The sequence below is a fragment of the Pelophylax lessonae genome (genome assembly GCF_965119305.1).
Source record: "Pelophylax lessonae genome assembly, chromosome: 6".
Taxonomy (NCBI): Eukaryota; Metazoa; Chordata; class Amphibia; order Anura; family Ranidae; genus Pelophylax; species Pelophylax lessonae.
In genome coordinates, this window is record NC_138773.1 from 157,346,485 (window position 1) to 157,372,519 (window position 26,035).

General features: G+C 47.1%; 1 protein-coding gene across 5 annotated transcripts in view; it reads left to right on the forward strand.

Annotated features, from left to right (window-relative positions):
• Positions 1–26,035, forward strand: part of USP7 (ubiquitin specific peptidase 7) — a 666,343-nt gene that overhangs the window by 459,580 nt on the left and 180,728 nt on the right. For all 5 annotated transcript variants that reach the window (XM_082260831.1, XM_082260832.1, XM_082260833.1 and 2 more), the window contains 3 exons: positions 8,814–8,881; positions 10,640–10,748; positions 10,835–10,912. In XM_082260831.1, the coding sequence (XP_082116957.1) occupies positions 8,814–8,881; positions 10,640–10,748; positions 10,835–10,912 (255 nt within the window). The remainder of the gene's footprint in view (positions 1–8,813; positions 8,882–10,639; positions 10,749–10,834; positions 10,913–26,035) is intronic.

A 26,035-nucleotide genomic window follows, 5' to 3' on the forward strand; every position in this document is an offset into this window, starting at 1 on the left:
CTCTCTCTCTGCCTCAGCAAATCAGTTATTTTCTGTCTAGTTAGGAGTAAGGACCTAGATACCTTGCTGGGATCTTAGGTCCTGGCAAGAAATTTTTTTCTAAAAGGATTTTTGGACAGCTTTTTTTCTCCAGTGTTCCTGTGAGATCTTCAAGCAAGAAAGCTGAACTGGGCGACGGGCTGGATGTTGAGATCCGGTGGTCACCCCAGTTCAGCCTACGAGCGCGTGCAGGCCATAGCTCCGCGCTGAGTCGGCCGCGACAAAGTCCCATTAAAGGACTGAACCCGCGAGTTAAACGTCTCGCTGAAACGCCAAAGACCATGAGTCACGGCGTCTGTATCGGTCGACAGCCCTCCCGCCCCGGTGGAGAGGGGTACTGTCAGGAGTTGGTGCCCGCCTGGTTCCGGTATGGTGAGTAGTATGTTCCCCCTGTTTTCCCTGACGGGTTTTGTGGTGAACGCGGGCCCCTCTCTGTATGGTAAGAAAGAGTTTCTTTCTATCCTATAACATGTCACAAATCCTCCTACTTTGAGTGTGATTTTATGTGTGCAAAAGCCAGGAGGCTTGGTTTGGGAGCTAACAATCTATTGTATACATGTTTTAAAGATGTAATCTGTGGCATTCTGGGAATCTTATGGGTTAAGTATAAGCTACCTACCAGTCAGAAGCCATGGACATGTAGACTGCCTTCCAAGTCAGATCTCCAGCTAATAGCAGGCCTCCCGAACGGCCATGCGGTCCGCCAGGGCCGGTACCGCCAAACACGCCATATCCCCATGCAGAGAGAGTGTTGTGTGCCTGCAGCACACCGCTAGTCAGCACAGGCCGCCGCCATTTTTTTTTGCTGGATCGCACGAGCCGCCATTTTGGCGTAGCCTCGTGTCTCCAGCATGGGGGCGGCCATGTTTTAGGTGATTCTACACCTCGTGGAGCTTGGGGGAGGCGCCGGAAGGCGTACAGAGGGGCGGAGCCGCCTCCTTTCTTCCTGGGCAGCCAGCCAAAAGACTTCCTGTTTGTCTAAGACAGCGCGGTAAGCTGTTGCAGTTCAACTCTGAACATCAAGTGGTGAGCCTGGGGGTCTATCTCTCTCTCTCTCTCGATCGATAGGGATCCCTAGCAGGTAACACTAAGGGGTTTTTTGTGGCGCTGAGGGTCAAAAAAAAAAAAAAAAAAAAAAAAAAAAAGTTTTTCTTTACTTTGAATTATATCATCCAGGAAGTAACTGGAGTTATTATGGACCCTGCCACACAGATTCCCCCACCTGTTTCCCTCGAGGGGGCCTCGGGACCCGCCGGTGTACAGAGTATAGAGTCATTTACAGCAATTTTGGAGTCTATGGTGGCTCGGGTGGAGGTGGCCTGTCAGGGACGGGGGTCAAGGAAGCGACCCCCGCCTACCCCTATACTATCTGACACCTCTGACTCTGATTCAGAGATGGTCACTGCAGTTGCAGGTTCCTCTGCAAGGGCTGCTATCCCAGGTAAAGCCCCCTCAGACAGTGAGGAGGACGCTTCTTCTCCTGCTATAATTCAGGAAGAAGCATTGGTGGACGCACTAGTTGTGGCAGTGCAAGAAACCTTAAAACTTGAGGCTTTACCGGCAGAGGCAACTGAAACAGAGAGGCCTTTTGGGACTAATAAGCCCATCAAGACGGCAAAGGCTTTTCCTGTACCTAAATGTTTTGGAAATCAGATTAAAGGAGAATGGGAACATTCTAAACGTACCTTTACTATTTCCAAGCGTATTGCTAGACGCTATCCGTTTGAGGAATCCATCATTAAGAAATGGACGGTACCACCAGTCGTGGATCCGCCTATTTCCAGGCTGAATAAAGCCACGGTTATTCCAGTGGAGGACACCTCGTCCTTTAAGGATCCGGTGGATCGAAAGATAGAAGCGGAGTCCCGCACTATCTTTTCTCTGATAGGGTCAGCATTTAGACCAGTAATTGTTATTGGTCTAGTTTCCCAGACACTTACAGAATGGGCGAAGATGGTACGCCAAGATCTTAGGGGAAAAGATATTCCCCAGGAGACATCTGATTTGATAGAACAGATCATACAAGGGCTACGGTTTATCTGTGACGCAGCCTTGGACACTACTCCCTTGTTAGGGCATGCATCTAAGTTAGCAGTGATCCTCAGACGTGTGCTGTGGTTAAAATGCTGGTCAGCTGACCTAGGTTCCAAAAAGACTTTGACCAATCTCCCTTTCCAGGGGAATCGTCTATTTGGAGCCAACCTAGATGAAATCATTAAGGATGCCACCGGGGGCAAGAGTACTTTTTTGCCACAGGCTGCAAAAGCTAAGGAACCTCGCAACAAGCGAGGACCTTTCTTTACCGCCCATAAAGGACGCCCGGCTGGTACTTCCGGGAAAGGCAAGACTCCTCCAGGAGGGTTCAAGAAGGGCTGGTCGGACAAGCAGAGGACCAACCCAGCCAAACCCGAAGTAAAGGAGTACACAGCCTGAAGGTGCGCCCCCACCCAATTTCAGGGTGGGGGGACGTTTTCACCGGTATTCAGGACATTAGATCGAGCATCAACCACTACTACCGGTGCGATTCTTCCCTTCCAACATTTAAGTACAGGAAGCGGTAGTTACCGTTCCCTGTATAGATCTTTTCCTTTACCTTTTCCTAAGATTAGTCCCGATACCTCACAGGAATCGGATCTGATTGACCAGATAGGCCAAGTAGCCTCTAGTCGGGTGACTTCGGTCCCTGAGGTTCAACCAGAAAAGATCACCTTGCCTGATAACTATCAGGTATCTGATAAATGTGTGGGAACAGAAAACGACCAGACTTTCTCGGATGGTCGGGGCCAGATACCTCTAGGGACGCCTGGTTCAGATCCAATCAGGGCCAGTGGTCCTAGAAATTCTAGGCTGGCCTCTTCAAGCCGGCCTGGCCGACTTGGACAGGTTAGTCGCAGACGTTCCGTGGGAACTTCGTCTCAGGGAGTGTCTGTAGTCTCTAGGACCTATTTACCTTCGTGCTTTACAGTCGCTGGTTTTAATGGCCTGGCCATTGAGACCCAAGTACTGAAGGACAGAGGTTTGTCTACTTCTGTCATTCCTACCCTTATTAAAGCAAGGAAAGCGACTTCCAGCAAAGTCTATTATCACACATGGAAGACTTATATTGCGTGGTGCGAATCTTTAGGATTTCCTCCACGTACCTATTCGGTGTCTCGAATATTGGCCTTTTTGCAACAAGGGGTTGAGCAGAAGCTAGCCTTGAGCACCATCAAGGGTCAAGTTTCAGCATTAGCAATCTTCTTTCAGAAACCTTTAGCTACCAAATCCTTGGTGCGGAATTTCATCCAGGGGGTGCGGCACCTGGCTCCTCCAGTCCGCGCGCCCTTACCGCCCTGGGATCTTAATTTGGTTTTGTCGGTTCTACAGAAACCTCCCTTTGAAAACATCAGGGAGATTCCCTTGCTTACTTTATCCCAGAAGGTGGTCTTCTTGGTGGCTATTACTTCTGCTCGCAGGGTGTCAGAACTGGCTGCATTATCATGCCAGTCCCCATACCTAGTGATTCATAGGGATAAGGTAGTACTTCATCCTAAGCCATCTTTTCTTCCTAAGGTGGTTTCAGATTTTCATCTGAATGAAGATATTGTACTACCTTCCTTGTGTCCTCAGCCCAAGCATCATCGGGAACATGCGTTGCATTCCTTGGATGTGGTTCGGGCAATCAGGGTATACCTGAAAGCTACGGAATCATTCCGTAAGACGGATTCACTTTTTGTGATCACGGATGGCCCCAGAAAGGGTTTGCCTGCATCTGCCGCGACCATTGCCAAATGGATTAGACAAACGGTGGTACAGGCTTATTCTATTAAGGGTCAGAGTCCTCCGTTCCCTGTTAGGGCGCACTCCACTCGAGCGCTCAGTACTTCCTGGGCCTTTCGCCATCAGGCGTCAGTGGTCCAGGTATGTAAGGCGGCCACTTGGTCGTCGGTACATACCTTTACTAAATTCTATAAAATTGATGTGACGGCATCGGCGGATGCCTCATTTGGCCGCAAGGTTTTGCAGGCCGCAATTTGAGGAGACCGGTGGTCTACCTCGAGGGTTTTTTTCTGTTGAAAAATTTTTTTTTGTTGAGTCTCATCATTAAGGATGAGCATTGTAAACTTCTAGTTGGCACCGGTTGGGCCTTCTAGATTGGGATTTGATTTCCATTTTCCCACCCCTCAGTTGTGATACTGCTCTGGGACGTCCCGAAGGTGGTGTATCACCGAGGACTACGTCTGTCGATGAGCGCTAGAGAAAAATGGATTTTTGTAAAATCTTACCGTAAAATCCTTTTCTCTTAGCTCATCGACAGACGTAGTCCCCGCCCCTCTGTTTTTGAGTTGGGTTGGGTTAAATTCTCTAAGCACTGCTTTTTCACATAACTGATTTGCTGAGGCAGAGAGAGAGAGGATATACCCTCTGGGACTGCCCCTAGGGTGTGGCCAGAGCTTTTTAATTTCCTGTCTAGTCCTGCTCCTGCGGAGGTAACATAACCCGAAGGTGGTGTATCACCGAGGACTACGTCTGTCGATGAGCTAAGAGAAAAGGATTTTACGGTAAGATTTTACAAAAATCCATTTTTTCTATTAAAGAGGTTGTAAACCTCAATTTTTTTTTTTTTTTTAAAAAGTACACCTGAAAGACAAACACAAAATGAGCTAGTATGAATCGCTTACTAGCTCATTATGATATACTTACCTTAGAACAAAGCGCCGACCGATCACCTCTCTCATGGGTGACATGTTCTGTCCCTTCTTCCGGGTTCGCGGCATCCGGCCATCTGATTGGCTGGACCCGCGATTACGTCAATCCCGCGCATGCGCGCGGCAGCTGACGGTCACGGCACGGGGCTCTGAAGAAACGGCACCAGCGCCCGTTCCTTCAGAGCGCATGCGCCAGTGATGTCACTGGCTGCATTTAAGGTAAATATCTCCTAAACGGTGCATGTTTTGGAGATATTTACAGTACCTATAGGTAAGCCTTATTATAGGCTTACCTATAGGTACAACTTGCAGAGGAGGGTTTACTTCCTCTTTAAGTCCTCTGACAGACGCAGCCTTTCCAAGTTTCATCACTATGGGTAATGGCACCCTCTGCAGGAGCAGGCTAGGTAGTGAAACTTCATTAAAAAACTTTCACTAGACACACCTTTAGGGGCTGTCCTTTCAAACATTACCCCCAGACACATAGAGCTTACTAATCAGTTTCTTGCTGCCTAGCTCAGGAGTAGGACCTAGGTTTCCCTCCTGGGACTACAGTCTGTTTTTTATTTCTTTGATAAATGTTTATTTTATTTTTTCTTCACTCGCTATCGCTAGCTAGTCAGGGGGGATCCTCCTGGTGAACTGGGCTTCGCATCGCACTGGATAATCTAGATCCTTATGGTACCCGGGCCTGGCCAACGAGCGTGTACAAGTTGTGGTCCGCCCAGGCCTCGCCTCAACAGAGCCCCGATGGATAGGAACGAGCCTGTGGAGAAATTCTTCGCCGGGACGCATCAGCCTGGAACGCTCTGTGTTGCAGCGTCCCCCCTTGGCTGACGCCACCCCCACTCAGGGTGGGAGGCGAGCTGTATGGGAGCGGAGCCCGCGGTCCAGGGTATGGTGAGTGATGTTACCCCCCCGTGTCCCTGGGACAGTACCTCTGTGGGGGGTGATGTGGGGATCTCAAGAGCTGCGGTCTCTGTGAGCTCCCCCCTGGCCGGGCTGGACGGATCCTGCCACCCTGCTCCATATGGGGGTGTGCTAGCGGTGTCCACTGCACAGGGGGTTTATAGCTCCTACCTTGTCCTGGGGGGTTTCCTGTAGTGGATTCCCGCGGTGGCCAGGGTCCCTGGGCTCCTGATGGTCGGCGCTGTTTTCGGCCGCCATTTTGGGTGTGGGCAAGCCTGGCTGCATCAGTTTAAGGGCAGCAGCCATTTTTTGCATTGCTGTATGCTTTTGGCACCATTTTCTGGCACCATCTTGGATGTGGGCAAGCCGCATTGTGAGGGCGGCGGCCATTTTCCCTGTGCTTCCCCTATACTTTCTATTGGCACCATGTTTATGTAGCTCAGGGCACTTGGGCCTCTAGTGACGTTAAGTCACTTCCTCCTGCCATTTGTTCACTGACACTGCAGAGAAGCGTGGAGAGCAGTTTGTCCTCTCTCAGGCACAGTAAGGGTTTTTTTAGTCTTTTAAGGCATTTTCCTCTGACACATTTGCTTTAATCCGTTTACCTACTTATTAAAAGGGGACTCCAGCTGGATCGCGGATTTAAAGGGTGAGCGTTTGTTTTTTTATATCATTGCCAAAATGGAGTTCCAGAATGACAATTTCCCTAGCATCTTTATCTGCAGCCAATGAAGCTTTGGCATACAAAGTTGATCTTGTCATGTCACAAGTTCCTATTCAAAAAAGGCCGATGTCCTCTGTCTTTGGATTCAGAGCCTGATGTGGTTGCCATGGACACTGCCCTCCCTGAGGGTTCCCTGTCCTCACACTCTGATGGCGAGGAGGATGAGTCCTCCGCTGCATTGCGGGAACGTGCTTTGGTTGAAGCGCTTGTTCATGGAGACTTTGAATATTGATGATGAGCCCACCCAATCAGGAAAGTGGGTTGTCTTCGGCTCCCCCAAAGCCCAGAAGTCGGGTTTAGGTTTTCCTCTGCCCCAAGGAGTTTCATGATATCGTGAACGAACAGTGGCGACGCATTAAGCATGTGCTGAACCACACTGTTTCCAGGTTAAATAAATTCACGGTGATGCCCGTGGAGGACTCCCCGGTGTTTAAAGACCCGATGGACATGCTCGTGGAGTCCCTTTCCCGCCATATGTACTTGGTGGCAGGCTCGCTCCTCCAGCCTGTGTTCGTTTCCGTGCTGGTAGACGGTTACGGAATGGATCAAGGTTCTTATGAGAAACTTACTGGTGAGTCGGTTCCCCCGACCCTCATTGAGCTCACAGACCAAATGGCCCAGGCCATGGTGTATCTGTGTGATGCGGCCCTGGACGAAGCTCCCCTGGTCGCAAGACTTTCTGCGGTGGGGATTGGACTCTGCCCTATGGTGTAGCTTAAGAGCTGATCGGCAGATCGTGTCTAATCTCCCCTATTTGGGGAAGCATCTTTTCGGGGACTTCTTGGATGAGATGGTTAAGGGTCTCACAGGGGGTAAGAGAGTACCCTTTTACCCCAATCCGTGAAGGGTAAAGCATTCCGTGCCCAGAGGGGTCCTTCCTCCAAGGCTCACCGGGGGCTTTTTTGTGCCTCAGGAAAAAAAATCCTTCAAAGCCTCCGGCGGTAATAAGTCTGTCAGGTAAGCCCAAGGCCAGTCAGTCCGGTGCTGCGGCCCAGTTTTCTTCCGCATGAAGGGACGCCCTCACCCATTTCAGGGGTGGGAGGACGTCTGCGTTACTTTTTGGAACCCTGGACGTCCCTGATTCAGGACGAATGGGTTCACAAACTGATTCGTTCAGGGTACAAGATCTTCTTTCTCATGGCGTTATTGTCCCGTTTCCTCAGCGGGACAAATTTTGCGGGTTTTATTCAAACCTGTTCACGGTGCCCAGGAAGGAGGGCAAGGTATGTCTGTTTCTGGACCTGAAATCTCTGAACCGCTTTGTGCGGGGGCAGAAGTTCTGGATGTAATACATCTGGTCGGTGGTGGCGTCTTTAAGTCAAGATTTTCTGGCCTTCATCGACTTAAAGGATGCATATCTGCACATCCCCATCTACGAAGGTCATCAGCGGTATCTCAGCTTCGCAGTGGCAGAGGAGCATTTTCAATTTGTGGCATTACCCTTTGGTCTAGCTTCAGCTCCAAGGGTCTTCACCAAGGTTTTGGCCCCGGTGCTGGCTCTGCTACGCAAGAAGGGGATTGAGGTCCCGGTTATCTGGACGATCTCTTGTTGAGGGCGAGCTCATTTTCCACTCTGTCGGACGATCTGTCGGTCATGGTTCAGGCGCTCCAGGAGCTTGGGTGGACCATCAACTTCCAGAAGTCTGCACTGACTCCGTCAGTCCGTCTCAGCTACCTGGGCATGGTCCTGGACTCCGTCCAAGCGAAAGTTTTTCTCCCAGAGGAGAAGCTTCAGACTTTGCAGGGCGAAATCAGGTCCCTCAGGGACAACTCTCTCTTCACCCTGCGGAACTGCATGAGGTCCTTGGGGCTGATGGTGTCGGCTTTCGAAGCGTTCCGTTTTGCCCAGTTTCACACGAGGCCTCTACAAGCGGAGATCCTTGCAAAGTGAAACAAGGATCCGCAGTCCTTGGACAGGATGTTATTTCTCAGCCGTCTCACGAGGACGGAGATATCGTGGTGGCTTCTGTCGCCCGCTCTGAACTAGGGCAAGTCTTTTCTGCCCCTGTTGTGGGCGGTGATCACCACGGGGGTGATGTTTGAAAGGACAGCCCCTCAAGGTGTGTCTAGTGAAAGTTTTTTTAATGAAGTTTCACTACTTAGCCTGCTCCTGCAGAGGGTGCCATTACCCAATTGTGATGAAAGTGCTGCGTCTGTCAGGACTCGGAGAAAAGAATTTTAAGGTTCTTACAAAAATTCAATTTTTACAGCTGCTTTTTCCTGGCGTTGGTAGTGGCTCTGTAGCTCATTTTTTCTAACGCCCTGTGTGCATGAGGCTGAAATTTTCTTCCAAGAAACTGTAGGCAGCAATAGCTTTCATTTCCTTTCAGGCTATCACCAGACCATCACCAGCCTCCACTTTTCAGTGAAGTTTTATTAATTTAAATAGTGAAGTCTGTTGACTGGGTCTCTTCAAGTATGTACACAAAATATTGCTGAATCCTGTCTTTCAGGTTGCAAAGACTGTTGCACAAAGACTTAACACCGATCCAATGCTCCTGCAGTTTTTCAAATCTCAAGGGTAAGCTGTGTATTTTTGGAACTTTTCTAGAAAGCTAAAATGTAAATATTTTCCATGAGGCCTCTTTCACACGTGTGCAGCTTGGGACTGCAAAGTCGCATGACAAGTCGTACTCCATGATTTCCACTGAGTACCGTTTAAAGTTGCTGCGACTTGCACAGATATGAAGTAGTGCCTGCACTACTTTGGTCAGGCATTGTGTTAAGTCCAGTCAAAATCACGTGACTTTTAGGTCCCACATGTGTGAAAGGTGCCTTAAGCTGAACTTTAGGCAAACCGCTAAATACACAGAATAAATATATATATATATATATATATATATATTAGAAGAAAACTGTTTTACTGCCTCTCAGTAGCACCTAAATGTCTCCTTTCCACCCCAGCCCGTGACTGGACATGCACAGGAAATGCATGAGAAAGGAATGAGATCTGGTCTGTTTGCATAGGACTTTGCGAATGGCTGAATGAGATATAACTGCATCTGTGTGGCTTTTAAGTGACCACAGTGCAAACCTGCTGTGCCATGTTCAGGCTTGTTCTTAAATTCCTGACTTGCAGTAGACCATTTCAATTCCACGAATTATTTTCATTTATTTGATAGCCAATTAGGAGAAATGGTAGCCGTTGTTTTAGAATTCATGCTTTTTAAATTTAAAGCCTTGTTTACATAGGGACATCTTGTTTACTTGTAGCCTAACAAAAAAAAAAAACACCTCTGCTGCTCCCAAGCCACTGCAAGTATTTGACCCTTCGTTCTGGTTCGCCCTGCGACTTCATGGCCGACTTCCATTCGACTTCAATAAACGAGGTCCGACTTTGAGATGATTGGGACTTATCTTTGACCTCACGGCAAATTTATGACAAAAAAAAAAAAAACGGCATAAGGTGCCCCCAAATCCATACTAGACCCTTATCCATCTATGCAGGTCAGGAGGGAGGAGGTTTGCCAACGCCCCCCTTTTTTGAGCATAGAGCCACATGCCCTCGACAGGGGGGGTTGTTGGTTCTTGTATAGCTGTGGGACGTAGCCACCTGGAGACCCTGACCCCTTGTGATGTCACAAGGGGTCAGGGTCTCCAGATGACATCATTAGGTGACCACGTCCCATAGCTATATAAGAACCGGCAGACAACGGAGCTGACACAACGGTGGGAACGGCGGAGGGAGATCGTATGTTTTTTTTTTCTTTTTGTTTTTTAATTATTTTTAGTGGGTCAGTGGCAGGAAAAGCCCAGAGGAAAAAAGACAGCTGTGACTGAACCGAAGAAAAAAGACACAACTAGAACAGGGGACATGCTTTATTTTTAATAAAGGACGCTAGTTTTTTTTGTACACTACCTTATTGGGCAAATGGGTAGGGGTGTCCCATACTCATTCACCTGGGGGGGGGAGAGGAGGCAGGATCTGGGGAACCTTTTTCAAAGTCGAACCGACACAAGTCGGACCAGATAAGACGTCTCCCAGGGGACCATTGATTTTGACATGTCGTGCGAATTGTGCTCTCGAAATCCGAGCGTATGTTGGACCAGTGTGAACTGGCCCTTTAGGTGGGTCACATGCTTTTTTATTAACCCCCCCAATTATCACCATTCAGGTATGCTTTTAGGTACATGTGACCCTGTGCTGAATTTTTCCTGAGTGGAGCTGAAACATTCAAGCCTTTGTGGCACAGATGATTCGAAGTCTCAATTCCCGGTGCTATAATGCTATAGTATTGTTGCCTGTTAAGTCTGTTGCTTATAACTTAATTATTTATAGTTACAGGGATGGTCCTGGAAACCCTCTTAGGCATAATTATGAAGGAACCTTAAGAGACCTTCTACAATTCTTCAAGCCTAGACAGCCCAAGAAACTATATTACCAGCAGGTACATCCACTTTCTTAACAAAATGATCAAGTAGAAAATATGATGTTGGATGACTTTTTTTTTTTTTTTTTTTTTTTAAATTGCAGCTTAAAATGAAGATCACAGACTTTGAAAACAGAAGAAGTTTCAAGTGTATATGGCTAAATAGTCAATTCAGAGAAGAGGTTTGTATTGACCGTGTGTTTTGTGGAATACTGAGGCTTTTTTATAGTAAATATAGTAAATGAATGTTCTAAGGCAGTGGTGTCAATTTGGGCATTAAAGCACATGCAGGCAAAAATCTATGCTTGGACAGTTTAGACTTCATAACTATTGAGTTATATTGCTTCCTCCAGGAGTAGAACTAGGCAGAACAAAAAACACTTGGCTATGCCCATGGGCTGCAGTCATCTGGTGTATAACCCCTGTCCCTGCTCTAGGTAATCCATTTTAATCTGTCTAGTCAGGAGTAAGGACCTAGGCTCCCTGCTGGGATCTCTGGTCCTAGCAAATTTTTCTCTTTCATTGCATCTTTTTTTTTTTTTTTTTTCCCTTTGGGAGATCTATCCTTTGGGAGATCTACAATCAACTGCCAAGCTGGGTGAGGGGCTGGATAATCCAGATCCAGTGGTCCTCCCCAGTCCAGCCAGCGAGCGTGTGTAGACCGCAGCTACGCGCTAGGTCAACCAAGACCTAGCCTCACGGAGAGAGGCTGAACCCAAGTTAAACGTGTCTAGTCCGAGTCACAGCATCCCATTGGCCAACAGCTCAACTACTTCGGGGGCGAGGAATTCCTTCTGGAGCGTCACCCGCACCATGGAGCGCTAGGTACAGTCCCGTTCCGTCCTCCCCCTTCCCCTTTTGGCGGTTTGGGGTACCCTCCCGGGATGGTCAGGCCTGCCTGTGGGTTCCCTCTTCCCAAAGTCCCTCGGACTAAGTACAGTCCCGTCCTCCCCCTTCCCCTTTTGGCGGTTTGGGGTACCCTCCTGGGATGGTCAGGCCTGCCTGTGGGTTCCCTCTTCCCAAAGTCCCTCGGATAAGTGGTCCCCCCCCCCCCCCCGGCACAGACTTGTGAGGGTCCCAGGACAGGTGGCAGAGTGGCAGAGACCCCTGGGGGTCTCCCCCAACATTCCCCTTCTGTAAGGTTTTGGTGTGGGTCCTGCCCTGACAGTATGGGGGGGGGGGGGCGCAGCTGAGTTCCCCCTAAATGTTGTCCCTGCCTTAGGGTGTACAGTACCTTTAGTGCAGTGGGGGTCCTCTTTCAGAGGGCAGCGGTTTGGAAGGCACAGAATTTTCTTTCGCTCGGGCATCTCTGTCCTTGAGAGCATGGTGCAGACGTGTACCTCTCTTTTCCCTTGTACACACTGACACCTAGGAAGATGGAGCCTTGAACACTAATCCTGGCTCTAATATGAACCCAGCACAAACCTGCACCATTAGTGTGCTTGTTTTCTACAAATCTTGGCCTAGACTGCCATTTTACACAATGGCATGGCCTTGCCCTCCTGTAATATGTAAACTAGTATTGAGGTGGTTAAAAAGATTAATATAATTGAACATTTCTCTTTCGTTCATTGATGGACATAGCTCTTCATCTTCTTGACTACGTCGGTTATACTGCCCCCTACAGGAGAAGGACAATAGGCAGAAAAGAACTTGACTACGCCTACGGGGCAGTCCCTGGGGGTATACTCGAACTCTCTGCTATAAGTACTCCATTTTTTTTTTCTGCCTTGCCTAGTCAGGAGTAAGGACCTAGTTCCTTGCTGGGATCTCTGGTCCTGGCATTTTTTTCTTTTTAAATGGAATGGAAATGGATTTTTTTTTTCCTTTTTCTTATTTTGTTCCTGTGGGATCTACAATCCAGTGCCTGGGCGACGGACTATCTAGATATAATCTAGATCCAGCAGATCCCCCCCGTCTGGCCAGCAAACGCGTGTAGACCTCAGCTCTGCGCTAGGTAGGCCGCGACATAGCCCCACTAGACAGGGGCTGGCCTGCAAGTTAAACTTATCTCGAGGGCGCTTACAAACTGGCTTCGGCCTGAGTCGCAGTGTTTCCTCCAGCACCCACATTACGATGGAGCGGTGGTCTGTCCTGGGTGGTGCCCACCCTGTTCCTAGTGTGGTAGGTAGCTGTTCCCTCTTTACCTCTGGATGGTTTGGGGTGCATGTGCTCCCCTCCCTGGCTCCCTGGGATGTTCGGACCCCCTGGCTCCCCTCCTTCCCAGTCAGCGTTCCCCCCCCCCACCTTTCTCGGTGGTCTTCTGCAGGCCCTTGCCCCCCATCTTCCCACACATACACCCCCCCCCCCAATGGGGTAGACATACCTTTTTAGGTTGGCCTGGGGTGTTGAGCAGAAGATGGGGGTGGGGGGAGCATGCCGCCGACAACCAATCAAACGTTGGGAGGGGAATGGGCCTGGTGGAGGGCGCCTGCCAGGGCCCCCCTTCCTGTTGGGATTGTTTTCTAGCTTCTGGGGCCCCCAGGAGCCGCATGGTGCTGCCATTTTCTTGTAGCTTTGAATGCAACAGATCAGCGGCCATTTTCTTTTGGTCTCACATTGAAAAAAGAAGCGGCCATGTTTTTGAGCCAGATGGGCGTTGATTCGGCGGTGGGAGCCCCTTTCTCGGCCTCTAGTGCTGATCCCTGATATTCCTCTTACTGGCTGCCGCATGGTGTGCAGTTCAGTGCTGTGAGTACCTGACCGGTGGTGGTGAGTCTGTAAGGTTCGCTCTCCCTCTGTGTAGTGCTCTGTGCTGGGCCTTGTGGTGTCGCCGGTGCCGTGGGGTATCCCTAGCAGTGTTCTACTTTTTTTTTTTTTTTTTTGTGTGTTCCCCCCTCCATTCATGGAGTCCCTGGAGCATATTTCACCGCCTGATCCCCTCTGAGGCTGTCGGGCCATCTGGGTCTCAACAACTGACTGCACTGACAGCAGTCCTTGTAGATTTGGTCCTCGGCAAATGGGCTAGCAAAAAGTGTCCACTGCCTTCACCTGCTTCCTCTGTCTCATCAGACTCAGAATCTGATTGTCGCAGCAGATGCAAGTTAAGGGTCTGCCTCCGTGCACCCTGCGTGCTCAGCTAGTGAGGATGATTCCTCTGCTCCTCTAGCTGCGTATGAAAAGGTGCTAGTGGATGTGCTGATTGTGTCAGTGTGGGAAACCTTAAAGATGGAGGATGTGACTAACGCAGCATTGGAGGGGCCAGTCACCTTTGGCAACCACAGGTCTTCCAAAGCGGGGAAGGTGTTCCCCTTTCCCACCTTCTTTTACAATATTGTCACAAAACAGTGGGGGTTGCCCGAAACGCACCTTTGCAATCCCTAAGTATTTTGCATTGCTGTACCCCTACGAGGATTCCCATCTTATAAAATGGACGGTTCCTCCTGTAGTCGACTCCCCGGTTTCCAGGTTGACTAAAGTCACCGTAATCTCGGTTGAGAGTCCCCGGTCTTCTCAGATCCAGCTGATAGGTGGTCGGAGGCCTTGACCCGCCATATGTTCACTGTGGCAGGTTCGGCACTTAGGCCGGTATTTACTATTGGCCTGGTGTCGCAAGCTATAACAGGGTGGGCAAAACTTCTAGGCCGGGACCTGGAGGGGGAACAGCTCCCCCCCGCCCTTGCAGATGTGTTGGTCCAAGGGCTTCAATGTGTCTGTGACAACACTGGATGCGGCTCCCTTGATTTCTAGACTGTCTGTCTCAGCGGTGGTCCTGCGGTTCATTAACTGGCTGAAATGCTGGTCTGCGGACCAGGCTTCTAAGAAGGCCTTATCCGGTCTTCCATTTGTGGGGGATCGCCTGTTTGGAGTTTCCTTGGATGACATCAAAGGCCTCACAGGGGGAAAGAGTACTCTTCTTCCTCGGCCTTCCAAGGGTAAGGAGTCCTGTCCCAGACGGGGGCCTTTCTTTTCGGCTCACAGGAGGCCGTTTGGTCCCTCAGGGGCTCAAGAAAAGGGATCTAAGCCCTTCAAAGCCTCCACCAGGGGTTCTAAGAGGACCTGGTCCGGCAAGCCGCAAGCAGGTTCTTATAGTAGTGAACAAGCACGTGGCAGTCATGTGAAATGCGTCTACTGTCCTACCCTGCTGTACCTTGTACCACTTATGTGAATTAAGAAACTTTTCTTCATTGGATTCCGTGGTGGTGTGCGACCATTTTCTACTTTTATGCTTCTCCTGTTGGCGAGCCGAGGTTCAGCACCCACCTTGAATCATGGACTTTAACTAGCCTAAGCAGTGTTATCTCTCTTTGTTCACGAGTAGGTTCTGCCAGATCTGCGGACAAGACTTCCTCCGCAAGAAGGGGGGCCCTCACCCGTATCTGGAAATGGGGGGTAAGTTTTTTGCGGGTTTCCGGATCCGTGGACCTCCCTGATAAAGGACAAGTGGGTTCAGGAAGTCATTCACCCTGACTACAAGATCGCGTTTCGAACATATCCTCCAGACAGGTTTTTCCCTTCCAACCTGCACTTGTCCCCAGATTGCTTTGCGGGTACCTCTTTGGGGCAGTGCAAGACTTATTACTTCAAGGGATGATTGTTCTGGTTCCTACTTCAGAATGTTTTGAAGGTTTAAACTGCTTTGTGCGGGTACAGAAGTTCCGAATGGAATCAATTTGCACGGTGGTGGCGTCCCTACATCAGGGGGATTTCCTCGCCTCTATCGACCTTAAGGATGCCTACCTACAAATCCCAATATTTGTCGGCCACCAGCGCTTCCTCCGCTTTGCCGTGGGTGAAGAGCATTATCAGTTTGTGGCGTTACCCTTCTCGCCTCTGCTCCTCGGGGCTTCACCAAAGTATTTGCCCCCGGTGCTAGCATTGCTGCGCCGGCGGGGGGATAGTGGTACTGGGGTATCTGGAGGATCTGCTTTTGCGAGCAGAGTCTTCGACTGCTCTGATGGACAACATGGAGATTACTCTGTGAACTCTGAGGGAGTTTGATTGGGTTCTGAATCTTCAGAAGTCTGCTCTGGATCTGTCCACAAGCCTGGACTATTTGGGTTCTGACTCTGGACTCGGCCTCAGCCAGAATGCTTCTTCCTGTGTAAAAACTTCAGAAATTGCAGGAGGCAATTCAACTTCTACTGTCCAGCAGGCTGTCCTCTCTTTGGTCTTGCAAGCAGGTACTGGGCCTGATGGTGTCTACCTTCAAAGCAGTTCCGTTTGCACAGTTCCACACAAGATCTCTGCAAAAAGAGGTTCTGGTCAAATGGAAAAAGAATCCTCAGTCTCTAGACAATCTGATCCAGTTAAGCTGGAGTACCAGGGGGGTCCCTGGTTTGGTGGCTTTGTACTCCAGCACTTCGTCAGGACAAATCGTTTCTTCCTCTGTACTGGACAGTCGCCACAACGGACGCCAGCCTGTCAGGGTGGGGAGGCGTCCTCAGCACAGTGTGTGCTCAGCGGGTCTGGACCCTGGAAGTGTCCAGGCTACCGATCAATGTACTGGAACTCAGAGCGAGTAAACTCTGGATCGTTTGAAATGTCTTCAGGGGTGTCTGGTACGCATTCAATCAGACAATGCCACGGCCGTGGCCTATGTTAATCACCAAGGGGGGCACGAGAAGTCAGAAAAGCCAAAATTAACTTTGAGAGACAAATGGCGCAGGATAGCAAAAAAAACCCTAAAAAATTATTTAAATACATTAACAGCAAAAGAATGCAGACAGACCATGGTTACAGATGACACCGAGAAGGCAGCTGTGCTAAATGCTTTCTTCTCCTCTGTTTTTACAAAGGAAAAGGAGGGGTACGCTGACCATGACTGTATGGGTAACAGTACTGCACTTGACTTGCCACTATGGCTAACAGAGGCTGAAATCAGGAAAAGGCTGGATAAAATTAAGACTAGTAAATCGCCAGGCCCGGATGGCGTACATCCGAGAGTACTCCATTAACTCAGTAAGGTTATATCTAGACCAATGTTCCTGATCTTTGCTGACAGTATTAGGACAGGAAAGGTACCAGGGGATTGAAGGAAAGCTAACGTGATATCTATATATAAAAAGGGCAGAGGCAACTTCCAGGAAATTATAGGCCTGCCAGCCTGACATCGATAGTATGTAAACTTCTGGAGAGGATGATAAGGGACTATATCTAAGAGTTTGTCAAAGACAACAACATCATCAGCAGTAATCAGCACGGGTTTACAAAAGGGCGTTCTTGTCAAAAGGGCGTTCTTGTCAAACCAATCTATTAACATTCTACAAGGAGGTGAGCTGTGAGCTAGATAGGGGGAGACCTGTGGATGTAGTGTACCTGGACTTTGCTTAGGCGCTTGATTCAGTCCCCCACAAACGCTTAATATATAAAATAAGGTCTGCAGGCATCCACCACAAGGTCTGCTCTTGGATACAGAACTGGTTAAGGGGGTGTGTCCAAAGGGTGGCAATAAATAATGTATACTCAGACTGGACTGGGGTGGAAAGTGGGGGCCCGCCAAGGCTCAGTCCTGGGACCAATCTTGTTCAATTTATTTATAAATAGCATTGTGGACGGGATCAGTAGCTCAATATCAGTTTTTCAGATGGCACTAAATTGAGCAGGGCAATAACTTCACATAGTGAGGCAGGAATTCTATAGAGCGACCTGAAATAAATCGCAGAGTGGGCAACTACATGGCAAATGAGGTTTAATGTGGAGAAGTATAAGGTTTTGCATTTGGGGACAAAAAGCATAAAAGCGCAATACACCTTAGGGGGGGAACCAAAAATGGAGAAAGGTCTGGGAGTCTTAGATGAAAATAGACTTAACAATAGCATGCAATGTCAAGCTGCAGCTGCCAAAGCCATCAGAATATTGGCATGCATAAGGAAGGGGATGTTTTCCGGAGACAAAGCTATAATCCTGCCACTTTATAAAACTCTGGTCCGACTGCATCTAGAGTATTCTGTCTAGTTCTGGTCGCCAGACCTCAGAAGGGATGTGTTGGAGCTGGAGAGAGTCCAGAGAAGGGCAACTATACTGATTAGGGGATTGGAGGACCTAAATTATGAAGAGCGCTTACAAGCACTTGATTTATTCTCTCTGGAGAAGAGACGCCTGAGAAGGGACTTGATAGCAATTTATAAATACCTCAATGGTGATATCAACATAGAAAAAAACCTATTCAGTCGCAAAGAATGTAAGATGACACGAGGACATACAATGTGATTAGAGAGATTTAACCTCAGACTATGCAGGGGGTTCTTTACAGTAAGGGCTACAAGACTGGAATTCTCTACCACAAATGATAGTTACTGCAGGGAGTATGGCTACTTTTAAAAGACTGTTACATCTCAGGGATAAAAACATTTGTGGGTATGGGAAATGAATACGTCCACGCACGCCCACACAGGTTGAACTGGATGGACTATTTTCTTTATTCAACCTTAACACTATGTAAGTGTCCTGGCGACTCAGGAAGTAGCCAGCATTCTAAGGTGGGCAGAACAATTTGTTCCAGCCCTCCCTGCTGTGCACATTCCAGGGGTGGAAAATTGGCAGGCGAATTACCTCAGTCGACAGGCGTTCGACCAGTAGGAATGGTCACTTCATCCAGAGGTGTTTCATCAGTTGTGTCTCTGGTGGAGTACTCCCGTGGTGGATCTGTTGGCCTCTCGCCTCAACAGGAAAGTGCAGATGTTTGTGGCACGGTTGCGGTATCCTCTAGCCGACACCAACGATGCTTTAGTTGCTCCTTGGAGTCTGTATCGTCTGATTTACGCTTTTCCTCCTCTCAAGATTCTGCCGAGACACCTGTGCCGGATCAAGGCAGAAGGTATTCTGGTCATCCTAGTGGCTCCAGTCTGGCCTCGCTGGTCTTGGTACACCGATCTGGTACGGTTGATCGCCGATGCTCCTTGGAGACTTCCTCTCAAGGAAGATCTGTTGTCGCAAGTGCCAATGTTCCATCCTGCTTTACAGTCGCTGGCCAAACATAGAAGAAAGAGGAAAACCGCTACGGTGTGCAAATGTCCAAACAATCAGACAGGGTGCCAGTTAGGTCAGCAAACCCGGCAACTGAGTAAAATGGAAAATAGGCAACCGCACTCCTGATTGAAAGTATGAAAGATAAAATCTATTTATTGAAGATCCAAATAATCCATAGTGACAAACATCAGAGACAGAGGATGAATACAGTTGACGCGTTTCATGAAAACAAAATTCGCTTAGTCATAACCGTGCGAATACATGTGGGGATACTGCCTAAATAGTAGACTGCAGTCTAAAAAAACAATTTCCGTTAATTAAATGAAAGCCTGCAAGTCATGAATGCTAATTACTAGCAAGATGGAAATGGCAAAAATCCACAATAAAGAGAATAGAAGAGTGGATACCACATGAAGGAAAAGCACATAAAGAAAAAAAAAACATGTATAATAAAAGAATGATGAAAAAATGTGTAGGACAAGAATAAAGAGAGAAAAGAAAAAGGAAGAATATAGACGCGGAAAAGGAAAATAAATACTCCCATATATGCTGCATTTAAATCGTCTGCATAAAAAGATTTTCCCAATATATACTTATATCATTGAAAAATAGCCAATATATAATTGTTTGGAATTGCACAAAAAGTCTAAAGCAGCATCCACTCATGTATCCACATCCGATTGAATAACACAAAAAATATATATATAACAATCAATTTTAGCAATGCATATATATCTATCATAGGGAAAAATATATAGATACACATATATAACTACTTAGGATCCAGAGAAAATGGACAACAGGAAAACAGAGGGAAAAACTGAAAAAAGAATATATATATATAAGGAAACAGCAAAAAAAGAGAGGAAAAAGAAAAGCGAAAAAGAAAAGGAAAAAAGGCTGATCAAAAGCAATATAGATACTCATACTCATCCTAAATACAGGAAATATGATCCAAAAATTAATAGAAAACCTAGTACCTCATAGATTACTACAAATACCATGACAAGCAGAAAAAACATTGTAAAAAATAGTGCATAGATGCTGAGATGGCTATATCGGTCCAACAATGAACAATCTGATAACATTTACAACAAAGCATGACATATTGACTCTCCCCAATCATATAAAGTGCATAATATTAATGAATCACGAAGCCTATATCATATAGAAAGGAATCACTACCAGAAAAAAGGGGGGAAAAAATAAACGTGTAAATATAAATGTGATCATATAAATTATTGTGTACACATGAATCAAAAGGCAGATACAAGGATACACATTATATATATATATATATATATATATATATATATATATATATATATATATATATATATATATATATATATATATATATACATATCTATATATACATATCACAGCATTCGTGAAATACTGAACATCCATGTAGAGGATGTGCAGCAAAACACTCCCCCAGATCCAAAAAATATATAAAATATTTCAAAACAGAAAACGCAGAAAAAGGGAGAGAAAAGATGTATATAAATAAACATCCCTCTAAATACTCTGATCACTGAACATGAATGATCCTAAAGAGGATGTAAATAGCCAAATTCATGAAAAAAATATACACGAGCCCGAGGCATAAAAAATGAAAAACCATAATTCATGTAAAAACGTGCTCATTGATTGTCTCCATGTTAGTAATACTGACAAATGTATATATATTACCTGTTCCGTATGGTATATTGTCTTAAAAATGCAATAAAAAAGGGGGCAATATTTTGTATATATAAAAATTCTGTAGAAGGAATGCAAGTGTATACATACATACATGTGCATCCATATAAAAAAAAAAGGTATACAGACTGTCCCGCTTTCCCACTGTGGTCGCGCAGGGGACTAAGGATAGAAATGGGTAACATCCCATTCAAAGTTAAGTCCACTGGGCAGTCTGGTCCGGAGTCTGTACATCCAAGATACCTCCCTTTTACACAAGAGGCGAAAAGCATCCCCCCCCCCCCCCCCGGGTGGAGATGTGTAACTCGTTCCAAAACTTGAACGGATACCAAAGATAGATCTCCATTGTTTACCATATTTAAATGGCGTGCAACATTTGTGGATTTGCGACCTCTAATGTCGCTAAGATGTTCCCTGAATCTATCCTTCAGCTTGCGTGTGGTATGACCCACATATTGCATGGAACATTCATTGTACGTAATAAGATAAATTAGGAATGTGCAATATGCGGGCAAGTAAGGCAATCCTTGGTGCCACACCTGAAGTTCCCCTTAAAATGGAGCCAGGTGTCAGATGTGTCAATCCTCGTATTGGAGGCAAAGAAATTGGGGGACAAATGGTTCCCCAGGGTCTTTGCACGTTTCGCTACAATATTCACACCCCTCTCCAAAATCTCAGCACATTGATTGTCTCCATAAAGGACAGGTAAATGTCTCTTAATTAGGTGTTTTACCTTAGAGAATTCCAAACTATAAGGGATAGTCAGAGTAATGGAATTACCCCAATTATGATTGTTTAAATCATGATATTTTTTAGATCTAAGGAGACTAGTCCTGTCTCTATTCAATGCTATATGATAAGCTCTATTTAGAGTCCACCTGGGATAACCTTTAGCAAGGAAACGTTTGTATAACAAACCAGATTCCTTATTAAAGGTGGAAACGTCACCACACGCCCTCCTAAAGGGCCATACACACTATAAGATTTTCTGAAGACTTTTTCCTTCAGATTTACCTTTTCTATGAAGTGCAAGGGCCTGCCAGATTGCATACAAATGGAAAGTGTTTAGGTCTGACCTCATATTATATGGTTTTGGTAAGTCTAAAGGAAAAAGTCTTCAGAAAATCTTATAGTGTGTATGGCCCATAAGACGGAGGAATTGCCCAACGGGAATACCTTTTAAAGATGTAAAAAAGGATGGCAAAATTTTGCATGTAATAGACTATTACCCGCAGATGGTTTTCTGTATAAGCCAGTGAACACCTGATGTGATGTTTAAGATTGACATCCAGAAATTCAATGCTATCCATGCTCTGTTGTCCTGTGAATTTTAAATTGAGAGTATTTTTATTTAGATACTGTAAAAGTGTCCAAATTCACATTGCATCTGCCAACAAAGATCAAATCATCAATGTAACGAAAATAAAGAGCAATCTGATTCCTAAAGGGGTTTCCATCTCCAAAGATGTGGGTCCTCTCCCACCAGCCCATGTAGAGGTTGGCCAAGGAGGGTGAAAATGTAGCCCCCATGGCTGCCCCACATCTTTGGAGATAGAAAACCCCATCAAACAAAAAGTAGTTGTGTTTTAAAAGGTAATCCAAAACCTCCACAATATAGAACCTACATGTCTCAGACAAACGTGTATATTGTACAAGTGAATAATGTATGGCCTCCAAGGCCAAATCATGAGGAATCGATGAATAGAGGCTCGACACCACATGTGATCCATGAAAAATCAAATTGCCATTCAAAATTATTCATGATGTTGAGCAGATGTGTAGTATCTTTAAAATAACTAGGAAGATTTTGTACAATGGGCTGGATTTGACCATCCATCCACTCCCCCAAGCATTCATTGAGAGACCCGATGCCAGAGACAATAGGTCTCCCCTGGACCGGGTGTAGTCCTTTATGGACCTTGGGGAGGTGGTGGAAAATGGGGGTGACTGGGAACGCTGGTACAAGTTTTTCAGATTCCTTGTGCGTTAAGACCCCCAAACGAATACCTCTATCTACAAGATTGCTGAGAATGGTTCTATATTTTTTAAGTGGATCGCCACCCAAGATGGAATATGTATCAACATCCAATAACTGTCTGGCCGCTTCATTTCTATACATGTCCCTGTCCATAACCACTACCGCTTCCCCCTTATCTGCATTTCTAATTATTATGGAGGGATCGTCTGTGAGGGAGAGTAAAGCCCTTCTTTCTTCAGTAGACAAATTGTCCTCTTTATGTGAAACAGATGGGGGGATATAGTTACCCTATTCAAAAACATCATCCTCGACTAATTTTTGGAATAAATCCATTTGTGTGGTACGAGATTGAACAGGATAAAAAAGCGATTGTGTTTTCAAAGGGATTTTAGTAGTGCTTTCATCTCCATGGCTGGATACATATCCCCCTTCCAGGGCCAACTCCTCCAAATCAGTGAGTGCACATGTTTCTTGAAACGATCTAAGTGGCTCGCTGTCAATGGCACCACTTCCATGGCAATCAGACACTTCATTAGAATCGTCCGATATCTCAAAAAAGTGTCTTTGTAGGGTCAGATTGCGGACAAATTTAACATCCAAGATGGGTAGTAAAGGGGTTAAAGGAGTTTACAGTCGCTGGGCTTGACGGCTTGGCTGTTGAAAGCCAGGTGCTGAAGGATAGAGTGTTGTCTGACTCTGTGATTACTATGCTGTAAAAAGCTAGGAAATCGACTTCTAAGAGGATTTACCATCGTACTTGGAAGACATACATTGCATGGTGTGAATCCCTCAGGGTTTACCCTCGCTCCTTTTCGCTGACTCTATCTTGCCCCTTCCTCCAAGGGGTTGAGCAGCGCCTGGCCTTGAGTAACATTAAGGGCCAGGTTTCGACTTTGGTGGTTTTCTTTCAACGTCCGTTGGCCACACACTCCTTGATGCATTTCTTTCTTTAGGGAGTGAGACACTTGGTTTCTCCAGTGCGGTCTATATTGCCGCTGTGGGGCCTCAATTTGGTGTTGTCAGTTCTCCAGAAGCCTCCCTTTGAAAACATTCCGGAGGTTCCCCCGCTTACATGGCCCCAGAAGGTGGCCTATTTTGTGGCTATTACTTCTATGCTCAAGGTGTCGGAGCTGGCGGCGCTGCCTTGTCATTCGCCTTACCTGGTGGTTAACAGGGATAAGGTGGTTCTTCGTCCATGCCCATCATTCTTTCCAAAGGTCGTCTCTGATTTTCATTTGAATGAAGACCTCGTGCTGCCCTCCTTTTGTCCCAGGCCTAAGCATCCTAAGGAAATTACCTTGCATTCTCTGGCTGTGGTTCGGGCAATAAGGGTGTACCTGGCATCTACAGAGTCTTTTATAAAGTCAGACCCACTATTTGTCCTCAAGGATGGACCTCGCAAAGGGTTGGCGATCAGACCGACTGTGGTTCAGGCTTTTTCCATTAAGGTTCGCTTCCTCCTTTCCCTGTTAAGGCACACTCTACTTGGGAACTTAGTGATTCCTGGGCCTTCCGTCATCAGGCGTCAGTGATGCAGGTTTGCAAGGCGACTACCTGGTTGTCTGTGCACACGTTCACAAAGTTTTTTACAAGGTGAATGTCTTTCGGCCGCAAGGTTTTGCAGGCTTCTCTTTAGAGGACTTAGTCCTCTTTGAGGGTGTATTGTTTTTTCCTGGTGAGCTCCAGTTTAATGGTTGAGCTCCATGTTACCTGGTTAGATTTGTTTAGCCTTGTTTTTTTTCCTTTCTTGCTGTTCCCACCCCTCATGTTTGACACTGCTTTGGGACGCCCCACGTAGTCACAAAGATGAGCAGCTGTGTCCATCAATGAACGAAAGATAAATTGGGATTTTTGACTCGCAGTAAAATCCATTTCTCTGATGTTTGTTGATTGACACAGCACCCACCCCTCGATGGAGTTGGGTTTTTCTCTTCTCGCACTGCTTCTCGCACTCAGTAACAAAACTGAGTACCTATAGCATAGAGTGGGAGTATACCCCCTGGGACTGCCCCATAGGCGTAATCAAGTTATTTTCTGCCTAGTGTCCTACTCCTGTAGGGTGCAGTGTAACCCACGTAGTCAAGAAGATGAGCCGTGTCTGTCAATGATCATCAGAGAAATGGATTTCTCTATCGTTCATTGATAGACACAGCTTCATATCATCTTGACCATTGGGTTATACTGCCCCCTACAGGAGTAGGACACTAGACAGGAAAAAGCTTTACCACGCCTATGGGGCAGTCCCTGCAGGCATAACCCCACACACTCTGCTATAGCCCTCAATTTGTTTTTGCCTGGTTAAGAAGTAGGACCTAGTTCCCTAATGGGACTTCGGTCTTGGGTTTTTTTTTTTGTTTTTTTTTGGGAAACTTTGTGTGATTCTTTTTTTTTTTAGTTAGAGTTCATGGTGAATTACAAGCAACAGCCGGCTGGGTTTCGAACTGAATATTCTAGATCCTTAAGATCTCCCAGTCTGGCCAGCGAGCGTGTGCATGTTTATAGTCCAGCACTAGGCCTTGCCATGCCAGAGCCCCGATGAACGGGGAAGAGCCTGCGAGTGGACCGTCTCGCTGGGACGCGGACAACCTGGGATGCCTTGAGTCGCAGCGTACTCCCTGGTGCTGTCAGCACCCCTACCCCGGGTGGGAGGTGGTCTGTTAAGAGTGGCGCCCACCTGATACTGTGGTATGGTGAGTAAGTGTCCCCTCTCCATGTCTCTGGCGGTTTTGGGATGGACGTGGGCCCCGTCTTTCATAGTCGGACCCTCGGGTATCCCTCGGTTTCCCTGGTTCTCAGGCGTACCAGGCCCCCCTTAGCTGTTTCCCCCTTCTGTTGCATGTTCATACCTCATGGGGGGGGGTTATAATGCGGCGGTTCTGCAGGGTGGGGGGGGACATCTGTCCTGGTGGGGTCTCCTGGGGATTCTCCAATGTCTCTTGTATGATGACCCCCATGGAAGTCCTGGAGACCGAGTGGCGTGCCGTGGGGGGCGCTATTTTGCTGTAGACTTCTGCTCTGCCTTACTGTAAAAAGTTTTCTCATTACAATGCATGGGCGGCCATGTTTTGATCCCCATAGGAATACATGCAGCGGACATTTTCTTGTAGTCCACGATAGTTGGACAGCAAGGGCAGACATTAAAGGCTCTAGGCATGACCCAGGTGCTTTTTGATTTTCTATGCCAGATCGTTTCTATCTTCTGAACGGAATGTTCCTGTAGCTTCCAGACTGGAAAACGAAACTTTTTTGCGACATTTTTAAAGTGACACTTGCGGCTGCGGGACCCTCTGGGTCGTAGCCCGTCTGCTTTTACAGCTGTTTTGGAAAGCCTGGTGTCAAAAGTGGATTTAGTTTTACAAAGTGCTGCTAGCCGAAAGGGCCCTTTATCCCTTTGTGGCATCCTCAGGTTCTGAGGCATATAAGGCCACCACGGATGCGCCCCACCTTGGTGGATCTGTGTCATCGCCTTCATGGCAAGGAGGACATGTCCCCGTCTGCCGCCGCACGGGAAAGTGCTCAGATGGAAACACTTATATCAGTGCTGGAGACCTTTAAAAATGGCAGATGAGTCTACAGCGTCAGGGATGCAAGTGTCTTTTGGCACCCGCAAATCCCAGAAGTTGGGCAAGGCGTTTGCCTGTCCGGAACTTTTTGACAACATTGTCAGTGAACAGTGGGGGCGCATCAAACATATGTTAGTGGTGCCCAAGCT